At 46.2% G+C, this 22,973-nt stretch overlaps 1 protein-coding gene across 1 annotated transcript in view; it reads right to left on the bottom strand.

Annotated features, from left to right (window-relative positions):
* The window catches only part of LOC138296011 (geranylgeranyl pyrophosphate synthase-like), a 137,729-nt gene that overhangs the window by 99,635 nt on the left and 15,121 nt on the right, over positions 1-22,973 (bottom strand). Inside the window, exon 2 of the mRNA XM_069234714.1 lies at positions 12,311-12,415. Within this exon, the coding sequence (XP_069090815.1) occupies positions 12,311-12,380 (70 nt within the window). The 5' untranslated portion in view covers positions 12,381-12,415. The remainder of the gene's footprint in view (positions 1-12,310; positions 12,416-22,973) is intronic.

Genomic DNA, 22,973 nt, shown 5'->3' with positions numbered 1-22,973 from the left:
TTTTATTATTACTATTTCATGAGTGATCCTTCAAAAACATCAATAAGAGATGTTGCTTTTTGTTGCAAGTTATTTTTTTAAAGGGCCAAACAAATGGACTATTTGGCCATTTTTAGGTCGAGCCATAGCAGCACGCAAGCGCTGCTTTTCCGACCTGTTGTTACCTATTCGGGCTTATAATTATGCCCATCAAATGTCCATTACTATCGCTTGTTCATGGGCCTGCCTTTCAAAAATCCTTTGTTATCATTGGTAAATGCTTTACATTTGTCCCTTCATGGGGCGGTTTGGTTCCTGCCTTGGACACTGTTACATGTCTAATTACACTTTTGTCCATACGTTTGACTGCAAGCAAACTTCTTTTCCTTTTGTGTGTCTCCTTCAAGCTCAGGCGGTGGCGCTTTGAATCGGCTGGCTTATGTGAAACTGTTTTCCTTTTCATTTTCAATTTATGTGGCAAGAAACGTCCGGTTAGGAGTTTACAAGGCTAATAGCTCTAACTCGAGCAAATGGGAGACCTATTGCATTGCAAATGCTTGTTATCAAATTGCATCTTAGCTTGCTAATGATCGCCTTCTCCATAGTGTCACCTGTTTATGTGCAGTGACTGCCAGAGTGTGAAATCCCCAGCACCGGGCCTGCCTCACAAAAGTGGGTGGGAGCCACACAGCAAAGGACAAACTCAGACATTGGACTATTCTAGTGCCACCAAGTATGTTCCTAATTACAAGGTATAAAGCCAGTTGATAGTTCATGTACCAATAAGTTCAGTATTACATCTGCCCATAAGTGCATCAGTACGGCTTATACTTTCAGGCACTTGAGATCAGTATGATAGTCAATAGAAGGCCAACAGACCCATGGAGCCTATGCCTCAGAGAAGCAAAGGGGCCCCTTTCACAGTCATGCTGGTCCACTACAGTGGTCACCATGGCACACCCACCACTCGCAACCACAGGAACGGGGCAACAAGCATATTCTTGTCTGCCCTCTGACTGCCGTACAAATGCATGCCTGAAGCACCCCCACCCCAGCCCACAGCTCGTGCACTGCTCATATCCTTCAAAGCATAGCCCTGCTCCCCAATAATTAAAAACACTGTGGATCGCCCATTGGATTGAGGTAGAGGCCTTGACAGGCCACAATCAAACCCTGCATCAGGCCACCACTCACACACGGCACCTCACAGGACAGCACATTCACCTCGCAGGCAGTGAGTGAGCCTCGATCCAGGCTCACTGCCAGCCCGCCAAGATGAGTGCTGCGCACCTCAGACACAGTCTCCAGATAGCATACACCAGCCCCTGTAGTAATACAGTCCACAGCAGAGTCCAAGCCATTTGTATTTGAATGATATACAGTTCAATGCGCAAAACCTTGTAACTTGATCCTCATATCCATTTCCCATTGACTCAAACTCTTGTGATTTCAGGTGTGCACTGCATTTCACCACAGCAGTCTTCTCAGGCATTTGTAAAGCTTGTAACAAATCATGAATCCTTTCACCATTTCTAGCTGGAGAACCAGAAGAGGTCAAGAAACCTCTCTGTGACCATAGCTGGCCAAAGTCGTGGACTATTCCAAATCCGTACTGGTTGTCTGTATATATGTAACTTTAAGCTGTGCAGCGACATGGCATGCTCTCGTAAGGGTTAGCAACTCAGCCACTTGTTGTAGGAAAGTACCATCTTCCTTGGCATGTCACTCCCATTTTTTACCTGTATGTCAGTATGTTTTTGCCTGTCTCACTGGGATCCTGCTGGTCAGGACCCCAGTGCTCATAATTTATGGCCTAATGTTTATGCCTGTGTAGTGCCTAACTGGGTCACTCAGGCTCTGCTAACCAGAACCTCAGTGCTTATGCTCTCTCTGCTTTTAAATTTGTCACTGTAGGCCAGTGACTTCATTTACCAATTTCAATTGGCATACTGGACCCCCCTTATAAGTCCCTAGTATATGGTACCTAGGTAGACAGGGCATTGGGGTTCCAGGAGATCCATATGGGCTGCAGCATTACCTTTGCCACCCATAGGGAGCTCAGAAAATCCCTTACACAGGACTGCCATTGCAGCCTGCATGAAATAACGCACACATTATTTCACAGCCATTTCTACTGCACTTAAGTAACTTATAAGTCACCTATATGTCTAACCTTCACTTGCTGAAGGTTAGCTGCAAAGTTACTAAGTGTGGGGCACCCTTGGACTAGCAAAGGTGCCCCACATAGTTCAGGGCCATTTTCACAGACTTTGTGAGTGCGGGGAGGCCATTACACGCATGCACTACATATAGGTCAATGCCTATATGTAGCTTCACAATGGTAACTCCGAATATGGCCATGTAACATGTCTAAGATCATGGAATTGTCCCCCCATTCCTAATCTTGTATTGGGGAGCCATTTCCATGCATCCTGGGGGCTCCACTTTGGACCCGCAGTGCTGCCAAACCAGCTCTCTGAGGCTCGCACTGCAGCTACAGCTGCTGCCACCTCACAGACAGGGTTCTGCCCTCCTGGGTTCTGGGCAGCCCAGTCCCAGGAAGGCAGAACAAAGCATTTCCTCTGAGAGTAGGGTGTTACACCCTCTCCCTTTGGAAATATGTGTTACAGGCTGGGGAGGGGTAGCCTACCCCAGCCTCTGGAAATGCTTTGAAGGGCACAGATGGTGCTCTCCTTGCATAAACCAGTCTACAACGGTTCAGGGACCCCTTGACCCCCGCTCTGGCATGAAATTGGACAAAGGAAAGATGAGTGACCACTCCCCTGTCCATCACCACCCTAGGGGTGGTGCCCAGAGCTCCTCCAGTTAGTCCCAGACTTCAGCCATCTTGCTTTGCAAGATGTGGGGGAACTCTGGAGGCCTCTGAGTGGCCAGTGCCAGCAGGTGATGTCAGAGACCCCTCCTGATAGGTCCATACCTGATAAGGTAGCCAATCCCCCTCTCAGGGCTATTTATGGTCTTTCTTGTGGGTTCTCTTCAGATTCTGCTTGCAAGTTTCCTTCAGGAATCCTCTGCAACAACTTCAGACTCTTCTGACCTCAGGTCAACCGCAGCCTCCTCCAAGAAACGCTGTAACAGCAACAAAGTGTCTGCAAGAGACACTTTTCTTCAGCAACCTCAGTTCCAAGTCAGCAACTGCAACAGATTCCATAGTGTGCACGCTCTGGGGACTCCCTGTCTCCATCCTGCACCAGAAGGACCGAAGAAATCTCCAGTGGAGTGACAGAGTCACTCCCCTGCTCCAAGCAGGCACCTTCCAAGGCAACGACCGGTACCCTGGGACTCTTCTCACAGCAACAAGCGTGCTCCTAAGGACACAAAGGGTGGACATCATCAACATAGAATGTCCTGAGGTCCTGCTGACGCAATTTGGAGGAGGTAAGACCTTGCCTTCCCCAAGAGTGAAGAGTGATGGTACCCCTGTGTACTCCATCTTCTTCGCTTCCTGAGGTCTCTGTGCACTCTTTGCAAAATTCCTTCGTGCACAGTCTGGCCCAGGGCCCCAGCACTCCATCCTGTGATGCTCAACTCGCTGAGTTGTTCTCTGACGGCGTGGGACCTTCTTTTGTTGTGCTGTATCAACCGCATTTTGCACCCCCTTTGAACCTGGATCCTGTGACTCCTGGGAGTGCTGCTGGCATCCTGAGGTCTCTCTAAAGTGCTGAGAGCCCCCTCTTCATCCTCACACAGAGTTGAGGCCCCTAGGTCCCTCGTGGGTCCATCCAGCACCATTTTGATGCAAAATGCACTTTTGTCGTAGCACAGGCTTGTTGGTGACTTCCAACACGAAATCTCATCTGCAACGATCTTCACGCCGTGGGACATCTTTTGCATCATGGAGGAATCCACTGGCATATTTTTGGTACTGTGTCACCCAAATAAATACCTTTATTTTTGGTAACATTGAGTATTGTCTTTAGTTGTGTATAAGTACTGTGTAACTATATGTGGTATTGCATGAGCTTTGCATGTCTCCTAGTTCAGCCTAAGCTGCTCTGCTATAGCTACCTCTATCAGCCTAAGCTGCTAGAACACTACTACATTTCACTAATAAGGGATAACTGGACCTGGTAGAAGGTGTAAGTACCCAAGGTACCCACTCCAAGCCAAGCCAGCCTGCTGCACTTGTGCAGAATACTGTCCTCGGAGCAAGGAAACTTCGAGTATATCAGAAATTGTGCACACAGCATATCCTGCTCTCAATGTTCCCATGTTGTCTCTTAAACAGCAACGATCAACAAAAATACTTTGGTCATTTTCTTCCAATCGAGTATCTTTAATGTTGGGTCTTTGGTTTGGTGCACAAATCAGTACCCTCCAGACAGTCATGTTCAACTTCTTTCAGTTTGTCAACCTCGATATTCTCTTTTGGAAGTAAAGTTGCTGAGTTAAGCACTGTACCACTTTTCAATGATACATTGGGCGACCACAGGATGACAGTTTCATAGTGCGTCAACCTGGCATTCATCAGGTTTTGAGTCTTGGTTCTGGTAAGTAAACCTTCAAAGGAGTGAGGGACCATAACAGTTAAAGGATGTCCCATCACAATGCTTTCACTCTGAGTGAGGCTCAGTCTAACCGTGGCTACTGTGTGTAAACAGCCAGGTAAAGCTGCTGCAACTGGGTCCAAAGTAGCTGAAAAATATGCTACTGGGCAGTTTACACCACCATTGGCTTGTGTCAGCATGGACAAAGAACATGCATCACGCTAATGACAAAACAACATGAAAGGTTTTGTGTAGTCAGACATACCCAAAGCCGGGGTTTTCCACAGACTCTCTCTCAACTCAGTAAAGGTTTTCATACAGGCTTGATCTAGCATTAGGAGATCAGTAACTTCTTTGGGAGTCAGCTTCTGCAATGGCTTTGAAATGATTGAAAAGTTGGGAATCTACCGATGACAATTGCTCACTATTCCCAGGAGCATTCTGACATCTCTCTGTAGCTGGGGGATTCATCTGCAATATGGCTGTGACCTTTTCTCTATAAATGTTCCTAGTTCCCTTTTGAATTAGGTAACCCAAATACTTCACTTCTTTCTGGGAGTGCTGTAATTTCGCTGGAGACACTTTAAGCCCATTCTTTCCTAAGTGATTCAGTGAGGCAATAGTATCATACTTGCATGCTTTCCTCGTCTTTGACGCAATTAACAGATCATCAATGTACAGGACTAACATCAATTGGAAAGGAATTTCCAATGACTCCAGGTTCTTTTTCAGGATCTGATTAAAAATGGCAGTGACTCTGAAAACCCTTGAGGAATTCTACACCAACAATAGACTCGATCCAAAAATTTAAAATAGAAAAGAAATTGACTATCCTCATGAAGGGGTACCAAAAAGAATGCTTGCGACAGGTCCACTACAATGGACCATTCAGCATCATATGGGACCTGAAACAATATCACAGCTAGATTTGGCACTACGAGACAACACCTAATCACTTACTTTCCTCAAATCCTGAACAATTCGGAATTTCCCACATGGCTTTAACAGTCCCATTATCAGTGAATTACATGGGCTACTCAACACTTCTCTTAAAACACCTTGGTTTACAAATTCTGCGATTATGGGTGCAATCCCATCAATCATATCTTGTATCATGTGGTTTTGGGGAATCTGGGGAAAAATCGCATTTGGCTTCACTGGGACCTTAACTTGCTCAACTCCTTTGATTAGACCAATGTCTTTTCCTATAAAATCCCACACTTTCATTTTACCTGTTCCCTGTAGGTCAGATGGAAGATCACCCACTGTAAAAACTGGAAAGAAACTAATCAAGGGGTACTCCTCATTTACTGTGTCACAATCTGTTTCAGTGGACAGGTCATCTTCATCATCACTGTTTGTCGGAATGGCAATACCATCATTTGAGCAAGTAATTGAGCAAGCGTGACATGGTAACAGTCTCTTCATTCCTTGTACATCATTCTGGACAGCCATCGTATTAAAGTCAGGACCACAGTTTACATTTCCAGTTCCACCAAGGCCTCTACCTCTTGCTTGATGCTGAAACTACATGTTTTCCTGCTGCTACTGTGGAAGATTTCCTTGCATTCCTATTTGTGCGGCTTTAATCTGCATCACCCTTGCCTTTCTTTCAACTTTCTCTGCTTCAACTCAATCTTGTCACTACAGTACTTTGCATATTGCAATACTTCATCAATCGCTTGCCAGCAAATCAAATTATGTCTGAATGCCTGTAACAATTGCTCATAGTATACATGTATTGACTCCTTCGCTTCCTGGGCTGTCCCGTCTATTCTCTGCCAGTCAATGTTCTTGGGCGAAATTCTCGTTGTCAAAAATTCAATCACCTTATCGTAATACTTCATTACATCAGGAGCCTGTTGCTGGATCTCTCTGAGGTTGTCTTGTCGGCCAATCTACTCTTAGCACTCAACCCATAAGTCTGCTGGGACCAATATCTCTAAGAAGGTGTTCAAATCCTCCCACAGGCATTTTGCGAGTTTCACAAACCTATCTGTTTGCTGGTACCAATCTACTGGCTTCTCTCTCAACCTGGGATAATCATTTGTAAATGACAGAATGTCACTTCTGCTCCAAGGGACGTGAACAAAATTCCCTCTGGGAATCCCTCTTATTGGTAAGATTTTCACGGGATCCTCAACCTGCTGCACATTCACAGTAAGATTTGCAGAACCCCTTTTCCTCTTATCTCTTTTCTTTGCCCATCTGCCTTCCCATTTATCTAATGCTCCTCATGTCTGAATGCTGTGAATTCATTCTCTAGTGTGATATTTCATTCCTGGGACTCTCATGTTCTCAAAGTCCTTTGAGTCGAACTTTGAGTCTAATCTGTAACTCCTCTTTAAATGCTTTGTTTTCTCAATTTCTACATCATATTTTCCTGCCAAATCTGCTAATTTCTGATGTGCCATTCCTGCTTTGTTAGTAATCAGTTTGCACAAATAATGCAATTAATCTTCTCTGAATGTGTCACTCCTGTCCAACCCCATCGTTCCCTCAATTAGGTCTTCTGCTTCTAGTTTAAGCTTGGTCAAATTCAGTGCACTTTCTCCGCTGGAATCTCCTTGACTGCTACTCAACCTTTCGAACCACTTGATTAACTGCTGAGCTGTCAAACCTGAAATGTTGTTATTAATTACACTGGACACTTGCTGTAACGTTAGGCTCAAGGTCTCTGGTGTCACCATGCTTGGATTAGGACCTACGTACGTTCTCACCTCATTATTTGGAGGAATCCTGAAAGGACTTAAATCAATTAACGGACCAGTTCTATCACATGCCAGTCTCATGGGGGTCATCATTCTTGCATTCTCAATGAATCTCTCCCTCTCTATTCAGGATTTTATGTTCATTGCTCTTATAGTTTCCCTGGGCAAACAACGATATGGCTGGACCTATGGTAACCAGTACTGACACTGCATCTGGACTTGATCAACGTTTTGATCTCTAGGGTACACTATTCCTGCATTCTGACTGGTCAAAGCGGACATCCCCGTCTGTGATCCTGTTATGTGAGTGTATCTTGGGATCGTCTGTGTTTGTATCGGGGATATCAAATCTGTGGTAGATTCTATGTGGACCAATGTCGGCTTCTGGTAAACCTGTCCTGTCAGCACTATTAAGTTTGTTGCAGTATCTACAATAGGTACACTGAATAAATTCTGGAAATATCCATTTGCAGCATAGGCCTTTGAATCGCTGAAGTAACTGGAACACTATGTATATCCTGAATCTGGCTCTGTGTGGATTCAATTGGTATCAGATCTGTAGGGTCTACACTGGTGCTTGAACTTCTCTCAAGTGCTGCATATGGTTGGGAACGATTTCTCAGTAACTGCAAAATAAACTCATCATCATCTGACTCTTCATCACAAGTCAAAGAATTCCTAGACTCTGTGGATTTCTGCTTTCTGTCATCTGAAGGATAGTACTCTTTTGAGGCTCCTCCCCTCTTGGGTAATTGCCAGAAACAGCTTAATTCCTTGTAAAGTCTCAGTTCTCCAAAATTTCTGCTCACTATCCTATCTCGCCTCGGCTAAAGTCTTTTCAGCTTTCCTCAATCTTCTCTCACATGCCAGTTGCTGTTGTTGTCTAGCCACTAGTTCCCAAATCGCTAATGCCTCAAATTGTGCGGGTCTCAGAGGAGGTTTTAAATCATACAGTACTCTACTCAAAGTTTCTAAAATCCTAAAAATTAAAGGTTCCATGGGGAGCAAATGTTAAGCTCCCATCTCGCTCTGTTTCTTTGCAGCATTGTTTCATTCAAAGACATGGCGCAGCACCTTGTTCTTCAAATACGATATAGGCGGGTGTACCTCCTTGCAGTGTAATTTCACCTATTCTAGTTGGAATAAACATAACTCCCCTTAGGGCACTCTTTAAAGCTTTGAAAATTTTCATTTCCGCAATTTACCCTACTTTCAATCAAATCAGGAAGTGACTATCAATCCCAAAATCCTTTCTGCTGACCCTCTCATCCAATTACGCATCACGGTTGTCAACCAATCAGTTCGGGACCCTTCTCACTAACCAACCTGTCCCAGCGCGTCTCAAATGGCGTCACACTCACACGGACAGCGGCTGACAAAGTCCTTAGGCTTGTCCTCGTCAACTCAAATTCACACAAAACTAAATGCTAATATTTCTGTGGAAGGGAGAATTGGACCTTGGTTAACTTGTATTTAAATGCAAATATTGAGAGCACTAAATAATATCAAAACCCACTTTGTCTGTTTACTTCGAGCAGGATAACGCAATCACTTCAGAAACCTCACTGATTTTCCACTGTGGCATTTCACTCTAACGGATACTCCTTCTATGTCAGTTTACCTGACTCGCAAGCAAAATTCAACCAGCATATTTCACTCTCAACTGATCATTGGGTCTATCCTGCTGCACATAGGACTCGCCAAATCTCAGTCTAAAGCCTATCACTCACTTGAACATGCACTCTTGACTTATCAACAACGCCTGATTTACCTATTAAACAGACAAATTACAACATAAACCAAGTGCCTCATACACTTATTCAATACTCCGGAGTCTTAGACCACGCAGGGTCTGTATACCAACAACCACGTGGGCAATCTTTTAGCACGAAGCACCACACACATGTGAAGTTCAAGCACTTCCCTACTTTCACACTTTGGAGTATGCAAACTCCTTCAACAACTTCATTTGGATTTTGCAGACTCCCTATCCACTCAGAAACATCACAATTCACCTACGATTTGCTTAAGCTGTGCAAGCGCAAAACCTATTTCATTCACACTGTCACTAGAATACTGAGAACATCCTCAAACAAGCATTGGCAAGCTCCAAGGTTCTGGGAACGTCATGGCCAGTTCCTAGGGGGACATATTATTCTCTCCTTGTATAATTGAATCTGAAATCTTTACCTTTAACAATTTGTCCACCAAATCTATGAATTATTTTGATCTCTTAAGGAGACTAACCATGCTACTCTTCTACCCTTTCTAAACTTTATGGTGACCTCTTAAGGAGACATAACCATCCTGCTCTGCTACCATTTCTGTGAGCACGTCGGTCCATATTTGGTCTTTAATGTTTAATTTATAAGGGCACTCGTTAGAGGTTCGATAGACCTTTTGACAACACTTAGAGTGATTCCACCATAAGTCCCAAATACATTGCAATTATACCATCATAATCAATAAACCTCATCAAATATTCTTTGGAGTCAGTAATCTTTATACACCATGACCCATAAGGTCATGAATAACCCCATTGTTATGTAAAGTTAGAATGTTTATTTCACTATGTTAACAATACTAATATCACTTAAATTAGTCTCAACACCAACTGATAAACATATAGGAACAACACTGGTTGACCAAATCTTCCAAAGAATCTCAATTTAGCTAACGCATTGATCACTAAACATTCAAGAGTCACAGTACAAATCAGTAGCAAGAATAACTGCGCAAGAGAAATAGCATACATTTAGGTTCAGCAACTGTGCAACATCAATTGTTATTAATAACTTGTTAACATTCTCTGGGTCTCCCTCACTAATCCTCTGATTAGAATAGCGTGTTTGGACTTCATGCAAAACAATTTAGTCAACTGAAGTTTGGAAAACATCTGACTGAGGCTCTATCAAAATAGCGGTTGGTACCCAGAAACAAAGAACAAACTTACATCAAGAACAATAGCATTTTGTTATACCTCTCCTCATATGGATCAGCAAGCTGCAATTATCTTCATCAGTTGGACATCAGTTTGGTCAGCATCAGCAACAGGCAGTGAAAGGGAATGGTTCAGAAATGGGGACTCTAAACTATCTGAACCATTTGAGAAGCAAGGTCTGAGGGATCAGCATTCAGCATCAGAATTTTAAGCAATAAAGTTAAGGATAGAAATAAATAATCAGGAACCGTTCAGCTCCTTCCTCAGAAAAGAATGAGAGCACCTCTCCTCTGTGCAGTAGGGCTAAGTTGGAATCACCTAAAAACTTCCCACATTGTCATAGGTCAAAGGATCATATGTTTACAATTAGTCCAATAAGGATTAAACCTCAAATCTAAGATATAACTAAACTGTCTTTCACATGTCGATGATTGGTTCCTCTTCTCCTGTTCCCATCCTCAGGCTCGTCAAGTAACATTTTTGTATCCATCTGTGCTCCGGTCAGTGCATCCATTGTTAGCTCCTGGGAACATCACTGTCTCACACATCAAACTGTATAGTGTAACAATCACCTAATACAAGATATTCTAGCAAGCAGTTCTCATGAGAAAATTAAAGACACCTGCTAACGTTTGGTCAACACAGGGTGAACAATACATGAATTGATTTTTCTGGACATACATTCCCACAATTTTATTAAACAGTGCAGCTTAATATGAGGCTGTGCAAAACTAAGCCCAAACCTAACTAACTTAAAGCCTACAATTATTAAGCAAATACATAACATATAATCATTAATATAACACACTGCTATATTTTTCTTTTATGCAGGCACTTCAATTAGTATTAATATTATTTTAATAAAATCATTATGTATTTAATTTATTAGTAATAAATTCATCATTCACAATATATCCAGGTAAAGAGATAAAATCTACTTGATGGCAACCTGGTCATCTTTCCACAGATGCGCCTATGTTCCCAGCTGACTGGATGGCTATTCACTGCTAACTGAGACATTCTCCTAAAAAATGGCTCCAGACCTTCCTTCTAATATAACGTTTCTGAGCGTAAATTACCACCCATATAAATCACACACTCTCATCTTCTTTTTCAATATCACACTACGAGTACCTTCTATACTTCAGTTAGGAGGGGGGAAATATAGGGGAATGTATAAAATAGAGTATGTATTACCTCTCCCTCGAAAGAAGAATACTTTAGCTAACCGCGGTCCTACCAGAGCAACAGTGTTTTCCCTACTGCATTCTCAAACCTCAACAAAATCGAGTCAACACAGATGAACCACATTTAAAAAAAGTTCCATGAAGTTATTAAAGATTCAAAACTGCTATTCCCATGGTGAGTGCAATGTAATCATAAAGACTGGGGTACTATGGCGATTAGATCCATGTGGAGTAGGAAATGCAGTGGTTACAGGATCAGTACATCACCTGAGAGGAAAATTCGGCACATTCAGTCTCCATAGGAACTAACAACATACAGCACGTTCTTAACTACTGTTTCTAGAGCCTATCCACACTCTTAAAAGGTTCATTTAAAGTGAGTGTGATTCCCATTAAGGCCAGTTCCTCATAGCCTACAATGTAGTCATATCTCATGTTTCTTGAACAGAACAATAGTGCCTGTGGGTGCTGCAGCGCTCTTCTAAACAAAGTAAAAAACATACAGAAAAACAAATATTGCAAGTTCTGTTGCCATGTCAGTTGAAGGTACTGCTTTCCCTGGTGTCATATTGAGTATTTGTGGGGCCTGGGCAAAACTATTTTTGATGCCCCCTATACAGAACTTTAAATTATTTTACCATTTTCTGCTAATTCAAAACCACATGATGCCGCATAAACTTCCGGGTTCCCAATCACAAGCAGCTGAAACATGCCGTGCCTCTTAGATGACATTAGGCATATATAGACAGAGGCAGGGGTAGGCAGAAAGAAGAGAGGTTGACATGTAGAAATAGACAAACGAAGAGCAAGAGAGAAACATCTCTTTCCCACTGGGCCCTTTGGAAGGTACGAGCGTATGCAATTGCCCACTCTGCCCATGCCTTAAAACGTTGCTGGCATGCATATATCTTGCAAAGCAACAGGCCGCAAAATAAAGTTCTCAATTCAGTTATGTGTTTAGCTGCCCAGCAACGTCATACATACCTGGTAGCTGAATCAAATACTTGTACGGTTCCATTACGATCTTTTCTGATGTTTCTTCTACGTCTTGCATAATATGTTTAGTCTAAGATATCTAAAGAAACTCTCCTGTAAATAAGAAAAAGAAAAAAGAAAAGAAGAAAAAAATGTCATATAAAATGGATAATGCATCTTACAAATGCGAATTAACATAGAAAAGTATCTCATTCTGCTAAAATTCAAAAGCAGTTATGACTACATTACACAAATATTCAAAACAATTAGATGACAAATCCATCAGTTGGAAGGAGAAGTTCGTGATTAAATTACCTATCCCAGAAAGCGAGTGTTTTCTGTAATGGAATCTTTAATTTAAAGAAGAAAAGTGAAGACTGATCAGTGGCGGTTCGCAGGGGCGCAGAAGGGGTGGGGCGGCGCGGCGATCGGAGGGGGGGGAATGAAAATTAAAGGAAATAAGAAAGAAAAAAACACTTACCTCTTCACCCTCGCGCTGCTCCTCTTCTTCATCTTCTTGGTGCAGGCACAGGATCCCAGCCTGCCCTGTGGCCAATCCTGACACTGCTCAGAGTCAGGATTGGCTGGGACTGCCCTGCTAGGGCGCTCCCAGGCAGACTGGGAGCCTAGAGAGCCCTGTGCGCATGTGTGTTTGGCTGGCCCGAGACGGCCGGCCAAACATACATGTGAAGTGAGGGGTGCACTTGACCCCTGTGGCCCTGCCCCTTTCAAAGAAAATGATAATAAACATTGTTTATTGTTGTTTTCTTTGAAAGGTTTTGCAGCTACCGCTGCTGGAGGGAGGGCAACACTCTTCCGCCCTTATGGAGGAGCCGACCCTGAGACTGATACCATAAAAACTCACAACCCACCCCACTTCTTCAACAGCCTGTGTCAAGGAGGCCTCAACACAAATTAAAGGGCAAAGACAAAAACAATAAACTTGACCACCAAATGTATAAACAACCATGTCCATTTGGACCAGCACTAATCTCCAAGAGTTTATATCGCTACCACTGACCTTATCCCTCTCACACATACCACCTAACACTGGGGACCACACCTTCAGTTGTATGGTGCTGTATGTTGCAGCATATCTGCAGACCACAAACATATTTTTGTTCATGCTGCACCTCCCAATATCCAATACCACACTCAAAAACATGCCCTCACCTTAGTCTAACACAGAGCATCTTACCATACTACTTCATGCCTGTTGGAAATGGCCCGTCTGCAGGGTTATCCCCAGACTTTTTGCCTTCCTCCTTCTCTTTTTCTGACCTCATTTTTGCTGGTTTTTAGACTCTGCGCACTTTACCACTGCTAACCAGTGCTAAAGTGCATATGCTCTCTCCCTTTAAACATGGTAACATTGGATCATACCCAATTGGACTATTTGATTTACCTATAAGTCCCTATTAGACTGTACTATATGTGCCCAGGGCCTGTAAATTAAATGCTACTAGTGGGTCTGCAGCACTGGTTGTGCCACCCACTTTAGTAGCCCCTTATCTTGTCTCAGGCCTTCCATTGCAAGGCCTGTGTGTGCAGTTTCACTGTCACCTCGACTTGGCATTTAAAAGTACTTGCCAAGCCTAAACCTCCCCTTCCTCCACATATAAGTCACCTCTAATGTGTGCCCTAGGTAAACCTAGAGCAGGATGCTGTGTGGGTGAAAGGCAGGACATGTACCTGTGTAGTTTACATGTTCTGGTAGTGTAAAACCCCTAAATTTGTTTTCACACTACTGTGAGGCCTGCTCCCTTCATAGGCTAACATTGGGGCTGCCCTCATACATTTTTGAAGTGGTAGCTACTGATCTGAAAGGAGTAGGAAGGTCATATTTAGTATGGTCAGAATGGTAATATAAAATCCTGCTGACTGGTGAAGTTGGATTTAATATTACTATTCTAGAAATGCCACTTTTAGAAAGTGAGCATTTCTTTGCACTTAACTCCTTCTGTGCCTTACAATCCACGTCTGGCTGGGTTTAGTTGACAGCTCCTTGTGCATTCACTCAGACACACCCCAATCACAGGGTACTCAGCCTCACTTGCATACATCTGCATTTTGAATGGGTCTTCCTGGGCTGGGAGGGTGGAGGGCCTGCTCTCACACAAAGGACTGCCACACCCCCTACTGAAACCCTGGCAGACAGGATTGAACTGAAAGGGGACCTGGTGCACTTCTTAGCCACTCTTTGAAGTCTCCCCGACTTCAAAGGCACATTTGGGTATAAAACAGGGCCTCTGCCCTACCACCTCAGACACTTGCTGGAGAAGAAACCTGAACCAGAACCTGCATCCTGCCAAGAAGAACTGCCTGGCTGCCTAAAGGACTCACCTGACTGCTTTCTACAAAGGACTGCTGCTGAACTCTTGCCTTGCTACAGAAGTGCTCTCCAAGGGCTTGGATAGAGCTTGCCTCCTGTTCCCTGAAGTCTCAGAACCAAAAAGACTTCTCTTTTTCAACTGGACGCCTTGTTCGCCGAAAAATTAGACGCACAGTTTGCTCCGTGGTGAAAAATTCACCGCACGCCGATCCGGAAAGATGCCGCTCGATGCGACGCCTGCGGTGTGACTCGAACTTCGACACACGGCCTCGCCTGGACAACACCGCCCGACTTCCAGAGAGGAAATTGACGCCTGCCGTGAGGGAGAAGATTCCATGCACAGCCCACCAGAACGACGCGCAGCCGGATAACAAGCCTAGGATTCCACGCACAGACCCCGGGACATCTGGTAATCCCGCGAACCACAGAAGGAGACTGTCCGCGCGCCGGAAAATGACGCACCACTACCCTGCGTGAAAAATAACGACGCAAGTCTGTGTGTGAAGGGGCAAAACCGACGCACACACCATTTTTCCACGTATCTCCTCCTCTGCGGCCCTTTGCGGAGATTTTCCACTTTAAACCAGGTACTTTGTGCGTGAAAGAGACTTTGTTTACTTTTTAAAGACTTAAGACACTTTATATCACTTTCCAGTGATATCTCTACAATTTCATATTGCATATTTTATCGTTTTGACCTACAAATATCCAGATACATATTTTATATTTTTCTAAACACTGTGTGGTGTATTTTTGTGGTGCTATATTGTGTTATTGTATGATTTATTGCACAGATACTTTACACATTGCCTTCTAAGTTAAGCCTGACTGCTCGTGCCAAGCTACCAGAGGGTGGGCACAGGATAATTTGGATTGTGTGTGACTTACCCTGACTAGAGTGAGGGTTCTTGCTTGGAGAGAGGGAAACCTGACTGGCAACCAAAAACCCCATTTCTAACATAGGTGATCAGAGGTGAGAATAGGACTTGTATTTGTGCAGTGACATACAGTAGCTAAGTATTTCACTACCTACCCACAGTTGAGGGTCAACTTGATTTTTATCTCTTTTGCAAATTCGTTTTTTCCTTACAATTTTCTAAATCTAAATCCTCACTCAAGATGTCTCTGGCTGGGTCTCAAGCAGGAGATTTGGACCTAGCCCTGTTGGAGACATATACTGCCAAACAGCTAAAAGGGTTCTGCAAGGTGATGAGGGTACCCACCCAAGGGGCCTCCAGAAAGGAGGACTTTCAAGTGGTGCTGAGGGCCTGGGCAGAAGCCCATTTAGAGGAGGATGATGAGGACGAGGAGCCAGAAAATGGCCCTTCAGAGGATTTGTTGCCATCAGTGGGTGATGTTACCACTGCAATTGTGCCTCCTTCCAGACCAAGGAGCAGTGTCTCTGGGCAAGGCCTGACCGCAGAGGAAAGGAGAGAAGAGAGGGAGTTCCAATTGCAAATGGCAAGATTGAAAGTTGAGGCTCAACAGGAGGAAAGAAGGGCAGAGAGAGAAGCCCAAGCAGCTGAGAGAGCCTCGGCTGAAAATAAACTTTTGTTGGCTCATCAACTGAGTCTCAAGGAGCTGGATCTCAAGGCAAAGCAGTCTGAATCCAGAAGTAATGGTGGCAGCATACAGACAGGACCTGCTGGAGAAAAGAAGGTTCGTATACCCAAAAATCTGGTGCCCAGGTTTGTGGTGGGAGATGACATAGATAAATGGTTAGCTGCTTATGAAGTTGCACTAAGGGCTCATGAGGTTCCTGAAGGGCAATGGGATACAGCTATTTGGTGTTATGTGCCACCTTGGGGGAGGGACACACTTCTCACCTTGGACATAAAGGGCCTCATTCTGACCCTGGCGGACGGCGGAGGCCATCCGCCAGGGTACCGCCGCTGAATGACCGCACCGCGGTCAAAAGACCGCGGCGGCCATTCAGACATTTCCTCTGGGCCGGCGGGCGCTCTCCAAAAGAGCGCCCGACGGCCCAGAGGAAATGCCCCTGCAACGAGGACGCCGGCTCAGAATTGAGCCGGCGTAGTTGCAGGGGTGCGACGGGTGCAGTTGCACCCGTCGCGTATTTCAGTGTCTGCTTAGCAGACACTGAAATACTTTTCGGGGCCCTCTTACGGGGGCCCGCGGCACCCCCTACCGCCATCCTGTTCCTGGCGGGCGAACCGCCAGGAACAGGATGGCGGTAGGGGGTGTCAGAATCCCCCATGGCGGCGCAGCAAGCTGCGCCGCCATGGGGTATTCTAAGGGCAGCGGTAAACCGGCGGGAGACCGCCGGTTTGCCTCTTCTGACCGCAGCCGAACCGCCGCGGTCAGAATGCCCTGCGGGGCACCGCCGGCCTGTCGGCGGTGCTCCCGCCGACCCTGGCCCTGGCGGTCTTAGACCGCCGGGGTCAGAATGACCCCCAAAGGATCAAAACACATACCCACTTCAGAAAGCCATTGTGCTTGCCAAGTTTGGGCTGACCCCTGAGAAATACAGTCAGAGGTTCAGGGGCAGCACCAAACTATCCACACAAACATGGGTAGATTTCTTTGACTTTCTTTGACTTTTCCAGTAAGGCACTGAATGGATGGGTGCAGGGCTGCAAAGTAGATGATTACACAGGATTATAGAATTTAATTCTGAGAGAGCATATGCTCAGTATTTGTTTTACAGAGTTGCGCTAGCACCTAGAAGACAGTAAGCTGACTGATCCCAGGAAGCTTGCTGAGGAGGCGGACCTCTGGGCTAGCACCAGAGTGTCCAAAAAGGTATCTGGGAGTGACCCCCAAGAAGGATGGTTCCGGTTCTCCCCAACAGAGTGAGGGGGAGGTTAGAGATGACCCAGACGAGCCCCAGAGTAAGGGGGGAGGAAAGGGTTCGCATGCCCCATTTCAAAAACAGGGTGGTGGTTCTGGTGGGCAGTGGCCCAAAGCATCCCATTCCCAACCCCGCTGCTTTGAGTGTTCCCGGCTAGGACACAGGAGGGGGGCTCTGTCTGTCCAAAGAACTCACCCAGTATTGGGACCTCTACAGGCGTGGCCCATGTGTCCTTAGGGGAAAGTAATCCCCAGGGGCAGGTCGTAGACCATGCCTTCATCTCCTTTAGTTGGGAGGTGGACTCAGAGGGTAAACTGGTGATCCCTGAGGGTGGGATTCGTCACTTCCACCAGGTGGGAGTGAATGGGGTCCCAGTCACCGCTCTGAGAGACACAGGGGCTAGTCTTACCATGATTGTGGAGAGACTAGTGTCACCAGAGCAGTACACCGGACAGGTGTGTAGAGTGACTCCAGCCATTGGGGAAGATTTCTTCCGCCCCATGGCCCGGGTGTCCCTAGAGTTGGGTGGGGAGGTGACCCAGAAGCGGGTCATAGTTAGTCCCCAGCTGCCCATTGAGTGCATTCTGGGGAATGAGTTTCCATTAGTGTCAGGAGAGCTGAGAGGGTTGACCCCTAAGGGTGCCCTGACAGTTCAGATGTCTGGCAGTACCACTCCCCAGAGGAGGGTATGTGAGCCCAGATGGGGAGGCACGGTAAGGAAGGACTCACCCCTGTCCTCTGTTCAGCCTCAGGGTACAGACCCTGGGCTGAGTGACCAGTATCAGGGACCCACCCATGACCTGGTGAGAATGGAGAAGGGGTGCAAGACCCCTGTGACTACTGCCCCCCATTCTGGGATGCTTCAGGGGCCCCTTGGGAGCTCCCTACCAGCCCCCCAGCTGGCGGAGAAGCTCATTCAACAGCCCCCCTCTAGGTCTCCACAGAGCAGTGGATGATCTGGGGCCTGGCTCATGACACTGACAACTGTCAGTGGCATCTGTTGGTTTCTTTCCTTGTGGGCAGAGTTTTCCCTGGGTTGGGGACAGAAGTCAGACCCAAGGAATGGAATGGGCCATATCACTTTGTTGGCCATAGTGGTACTGTCTGCATACTGGGATGCATCTGTAAGCAAATTAAAGTTAGGAGCTTTACAGATGGGGTCCTCCGGTGATGAGAAGGGTTCCCCATGGGCCAGTTCAGTGGCCCCAGAGAGTATAGACAAAGAAGCCTTACTGAGTTCAGAAAGGCGTAGAACTGGCAGGTGCCCCTGCAGTAGTGGGCCATTGTCCATGTTCTATCGCCTTAATCAGGGAAGTCCATCAGGGTGTTGATTAGTCTACCCTGGCTTTAGGCTGAAAGGGTGATATGTTGGAAATGGCCCTTCTGCAGGGTTATCCCCAGACTTTTTGCCTTCCTCCTTCTCTTTTTATTACCTAATTTTTGCTGGTTTTTAGACTCTGCGCACTTTACCACTGCTAACCAGTGCTAAAGTACATACGCTCTCTCCCTTTAAACATGGTAACATTGGATCATACCCAATTGGACTATTTGATTTACCTATAAGTCCCTAGTAGACTGCACTATATGTGCCCAGAGCCTGTAAATTAAATGCTACTAGTGGGCCTGCAGCACTGGTTGTGCCACCCACTTTAGTAGCCCCTTACCTTGTCTCAGGCCTGCCACTGCAAGGCCTGTGTGTGCAGTTTGACTTTCACCTCGACTTGGCATTTAAAAGTACTTGCCAAGCCTAAACCTCCCCTTCCTCCACATATAAGTCACCTCTAATGTGTGCCCTAGGTAAACCTTAGAGCAGGGTGCTTTGTGGGTGAAAGGCAGGACATGTACCTGTGTAGTTTACATGTCCTGGTAGTGTAAAACTCCTAAATTCGTTTTCACACTACTGTGAGGCCTGCTCCCTTCATAGGCTAACATTGGGTCTGCCCTCATACATTTTTGAAGTGGTAGCTACTGATCTGAAAGGAGTAGGAAGGTCATATTTAGTATGGTCAGAATGGTAATATAAAATCCTGCTGACTGGTGAAGTTGGATTTAATATTACTATTCTAGAAATGCCACTTTTAGAAAGTGAGCATTTCTTTGCACTTAAATCCTTCTGTGCCTTACAATCCACGTCTGGCTGGGTTTAGTTGGCAGCTCCTTGTGCATCACTCAGACACACCCCAATCACAGGGTACTCAGCCTCACTTGCTTACATCTGCATTTTGATTGGGTCTTCCTGGGCTGGGAGAGTGGAGGGCCTGCTCTCACACAAAGGACTGCCACACCCCTACTGGGACCCTGGTAGACAGGATTGAACTGAAAGGGGACCTAGTGCACTTCTTAGCCACTCTTTGAAGTCTCCCCCACTTCAAAGGCACATTTGGTTATAAAACAGGGCCTCTGCCCTACCACCTTAGACACTTGCTGGAGAAGAAACCTGAACCAGAACCTGCATTCTGCCAAGAAGAACTGCCTGGCTGCCTAAAGGACTCACTAGACTGCTTTCTACAAAGGACTGCTGCTGAACTCTTGCTTTGCTGCAGAAGTGCTCTCCAAGGGCTTGGATAGAGCTTTCCTCCTGTTCCCTGAAGTCTCAAGACCAAAAAGACTTCTCTTTTTCAACTGGACGCCTTGTGCGCCGAAAAATTAGACGCACAGCTTGCTCCGGGGTGAAAAATTCACCGCACGCCGATCCGGAAAGACGCCGCTCGATGCGACGCCTGCAGTGCGACCGGAACTTCGACGCACGGCCTCGCCTGGACAACGGCGCCCGACTTCCAGAGAGGAAATCGACGCGATGCCTGCCGTGAGGGAGATGATTCCACGCACAGCCCACCGGAACGACGGGCAGCCGATTAACAAGGCTAGGATTCCACGCACAGACCCCGGGACATCTGGTAATCCCACGAACCACAGAAGGAGACTGTCCGCGCGCTTGAAAACGATGCACGACTTCCCCGCGAGAAAAATAATGGCGCAAGTCCGTGTGTGAAGGGCCGAAACTGACGCACACACCATTTTTCCAGGTATCTCCTCCTCTCCGGCCCTTTGCAGAGATTTTCCACTTTAAACCAGGTACTTTGTGCCTCAAAGAGACTTTGTTTACTTTTTAAAGACTTAAGACACTTTATATCACTTTTTAGTGATATCTCTACAATTTCATATGCATCTTTTATCGTTTTGACCTACAAATATCCAAATAAATATTATGTATTTTTCTAAACACTGTGTGGTGTATTTTTGTGGTGCTATATTGTGGTTTTTTTTTTTAACCTTTTATTTATACTTTTACACAAACAAGTAAAGCAGTACAGTAAAATCATGTGTTTGCAGACTAATACAATTTAAATAGCACATTGTGGGGGTCATTCTGACCTTGGCGGTCCATGACCGCCATGGCGGAGTGCAGCGGAAGCACCGCCAACAGGCTGGCGGTGCTTCCTGGGCGATTCTGACCGCGGCGGTAAAGCCGCGGTCGGAAAAAGGGAGCCGGCGGTTTCCCGCCGGTTCCCCGCTGGCCCAGGGAACCCGCCATGGTGGCGCTGCTTGCAGCACCGCCATGGGGATTCCGACCCCCTTACCGCCAGCCTGTTTCTGGCGGTGTCCACCGTCGCAACCAGGATGGCGGGAATGGGTGCTGTGGGGCCCCTGGGGGCCCCTGCAGTGCCCATGCCACTGGCATGGGCAGTGCAGGGGCCCCCTAACAGGGCCCCACAAAGATTTTCACTGTCTGCTTAGCAGACAGTGAAAATCGCGACGGGTGCCACTGCACCCGTCGCACCCCTTCAACTCTGCCGGCTCCATTCCGAGCCGGCTTCATTGTTGACGGGCTGTCCCGCTGAGCCGGCCGGCGGTCTTCTGGCGGTCGCCCGCCGGCCCAGCGGGAAAGCCGGAATGACCGCCGCGGTCTTTTGACTGCGGTGCGGTCTTTCGGCGGGAAACGCTTGGCGGGCGGCGACCGCCGACCGCCGCGGTCAGAATGACCGCCTGTATCATTTCGATGGACATTTTCTCCTTCTGTATTTTCGCAGCACATAGCCTTTTACTTATGTATCCAAACCATTGGGGGTCTTGGACTATATATCTAACTACAATCTTGCTTTTTTATCAATCAATTGACTCTCCTTCTGCTTCTCCAGTCTCTTTCCCTATAAGGTACTGTCTGTATATGTCCCAGAATTTCGATGGTTTGTTAGCGGGAGGGAGTAACTCGCTGTAAGTGTCTGTTTGCTTGTTGCAATAGGTCTTATCTCCATGGCATTCGTCTACTTTAGGAGTCGGCCCACGGTCCCACCGCATGGCAACTCTACGCTTAGCTAGTACCAGACCCATTGCCACCAATTTGCATATTGAATTTGGTAAATGGATATCCCACCCCATAAGGGCCAAAATTGGTTCAGCATCTATCTGTATACTAGTTATAGTTTCCAATTCTCTAAATATTGCTCTCCAAAGGGTTTGCATATTCTCACACGCCCATGCCATATGTAAAAAATCGGCTCGCTCCACCCCACATCTGGGGCAGTTTGAATTTTCACGCAACCCATATCTATGTAAACGGATTGGGGTATAATATATTCTGTTAAGGAATTTAAAGTGAATGAGACGGTGTCTGCCATTTAAGGAGATAGAGCATGTCTTAGTGCAGCAGTAACACCACTGCGCGTCTGTGATCTGTACCCCCAGATCTCTTTGCCACTCCACTCGGGGTCTTGAGAGCTCTTGGTCTCTTGTCCCCTGTATTGTTGCGTACAGACGGGACACCAAGTGTCTCGTACAATTTCCCTGCAGGATCATAGAAAGCGATGTGATCTCAGGAGGTTCTTGCATGTCATCGCCCAACAGCTGTGCTAGAGCATGTTGTGTCCGGTGGTATTGGAATTGCTGTAGGGGAGTAGTATCACCGGTACCCCCTTTTATTTTGTCCCAACTTTTCATACTACCGTTCTCAAATAGGTACCCCAATGTGTTAATGCCTAGTTCACTAAGGGCGTATATCAGTTTACTGTCCCGCCAAAGTGGGAACCAAGTGCAGCAATCTACTGGTATCTGTGGGTAGTACAGCATAGCCAACTTTTGTTTTTCCATAATCTTGTGCCATGCTTTTGCTACTGAGTCTAGGGATGCCAATTTTTTATATTGCCTGCTTGGGGTATGGTATAGTCTTCCCTGTAACGGAGCTGGTGATGCCAGCTCCCTCTCTATACCAAGAAATGGGGTATCTCCTGGGCCATGGAGCCAAGCCTGCGCCACTGCAGCTCGAGCCGCCACACTATAGGCTTCCAAATCTGGAGCCCCCAGGCCACCGAGCTCATATGGCAAAGTCAGTACACGCCACTGCACCCGGGGCTGATTGCCTGCCCAGGCTAGTTTTATGAGGAGTGATCTTAACATGGCAAAATATTTCTTGGGTAGCACCATTGCTATATTGTGTTATTGTATGATTTATTGCACAGATACTTTACACATTGCCTTCTAAGTTAAGCCTGACTGCTCATGCCAAGCTACCAGAGGGTGGGCACAGGATA

This window comes from Pleurodeles waltl, chromosome 5 (assembly GCF_031143425.1).
Source record: "Pleurodeles waltl isolate 20211129_DDA chromosome 5, aPleWal1.hap1.20221129, whole genome shotgun sequence".
NCBI lineage: Eukaryota > Metazoa > Chordata > Amphibia > Caudata > Salamandridae > Pleurodeles > Pleurodeles waltl.
The sequence above is the reverse complement of the archived record's forward strand: the minus strand, read 5'-3'. Positions and strand labels throughout refer to the sequence as shown.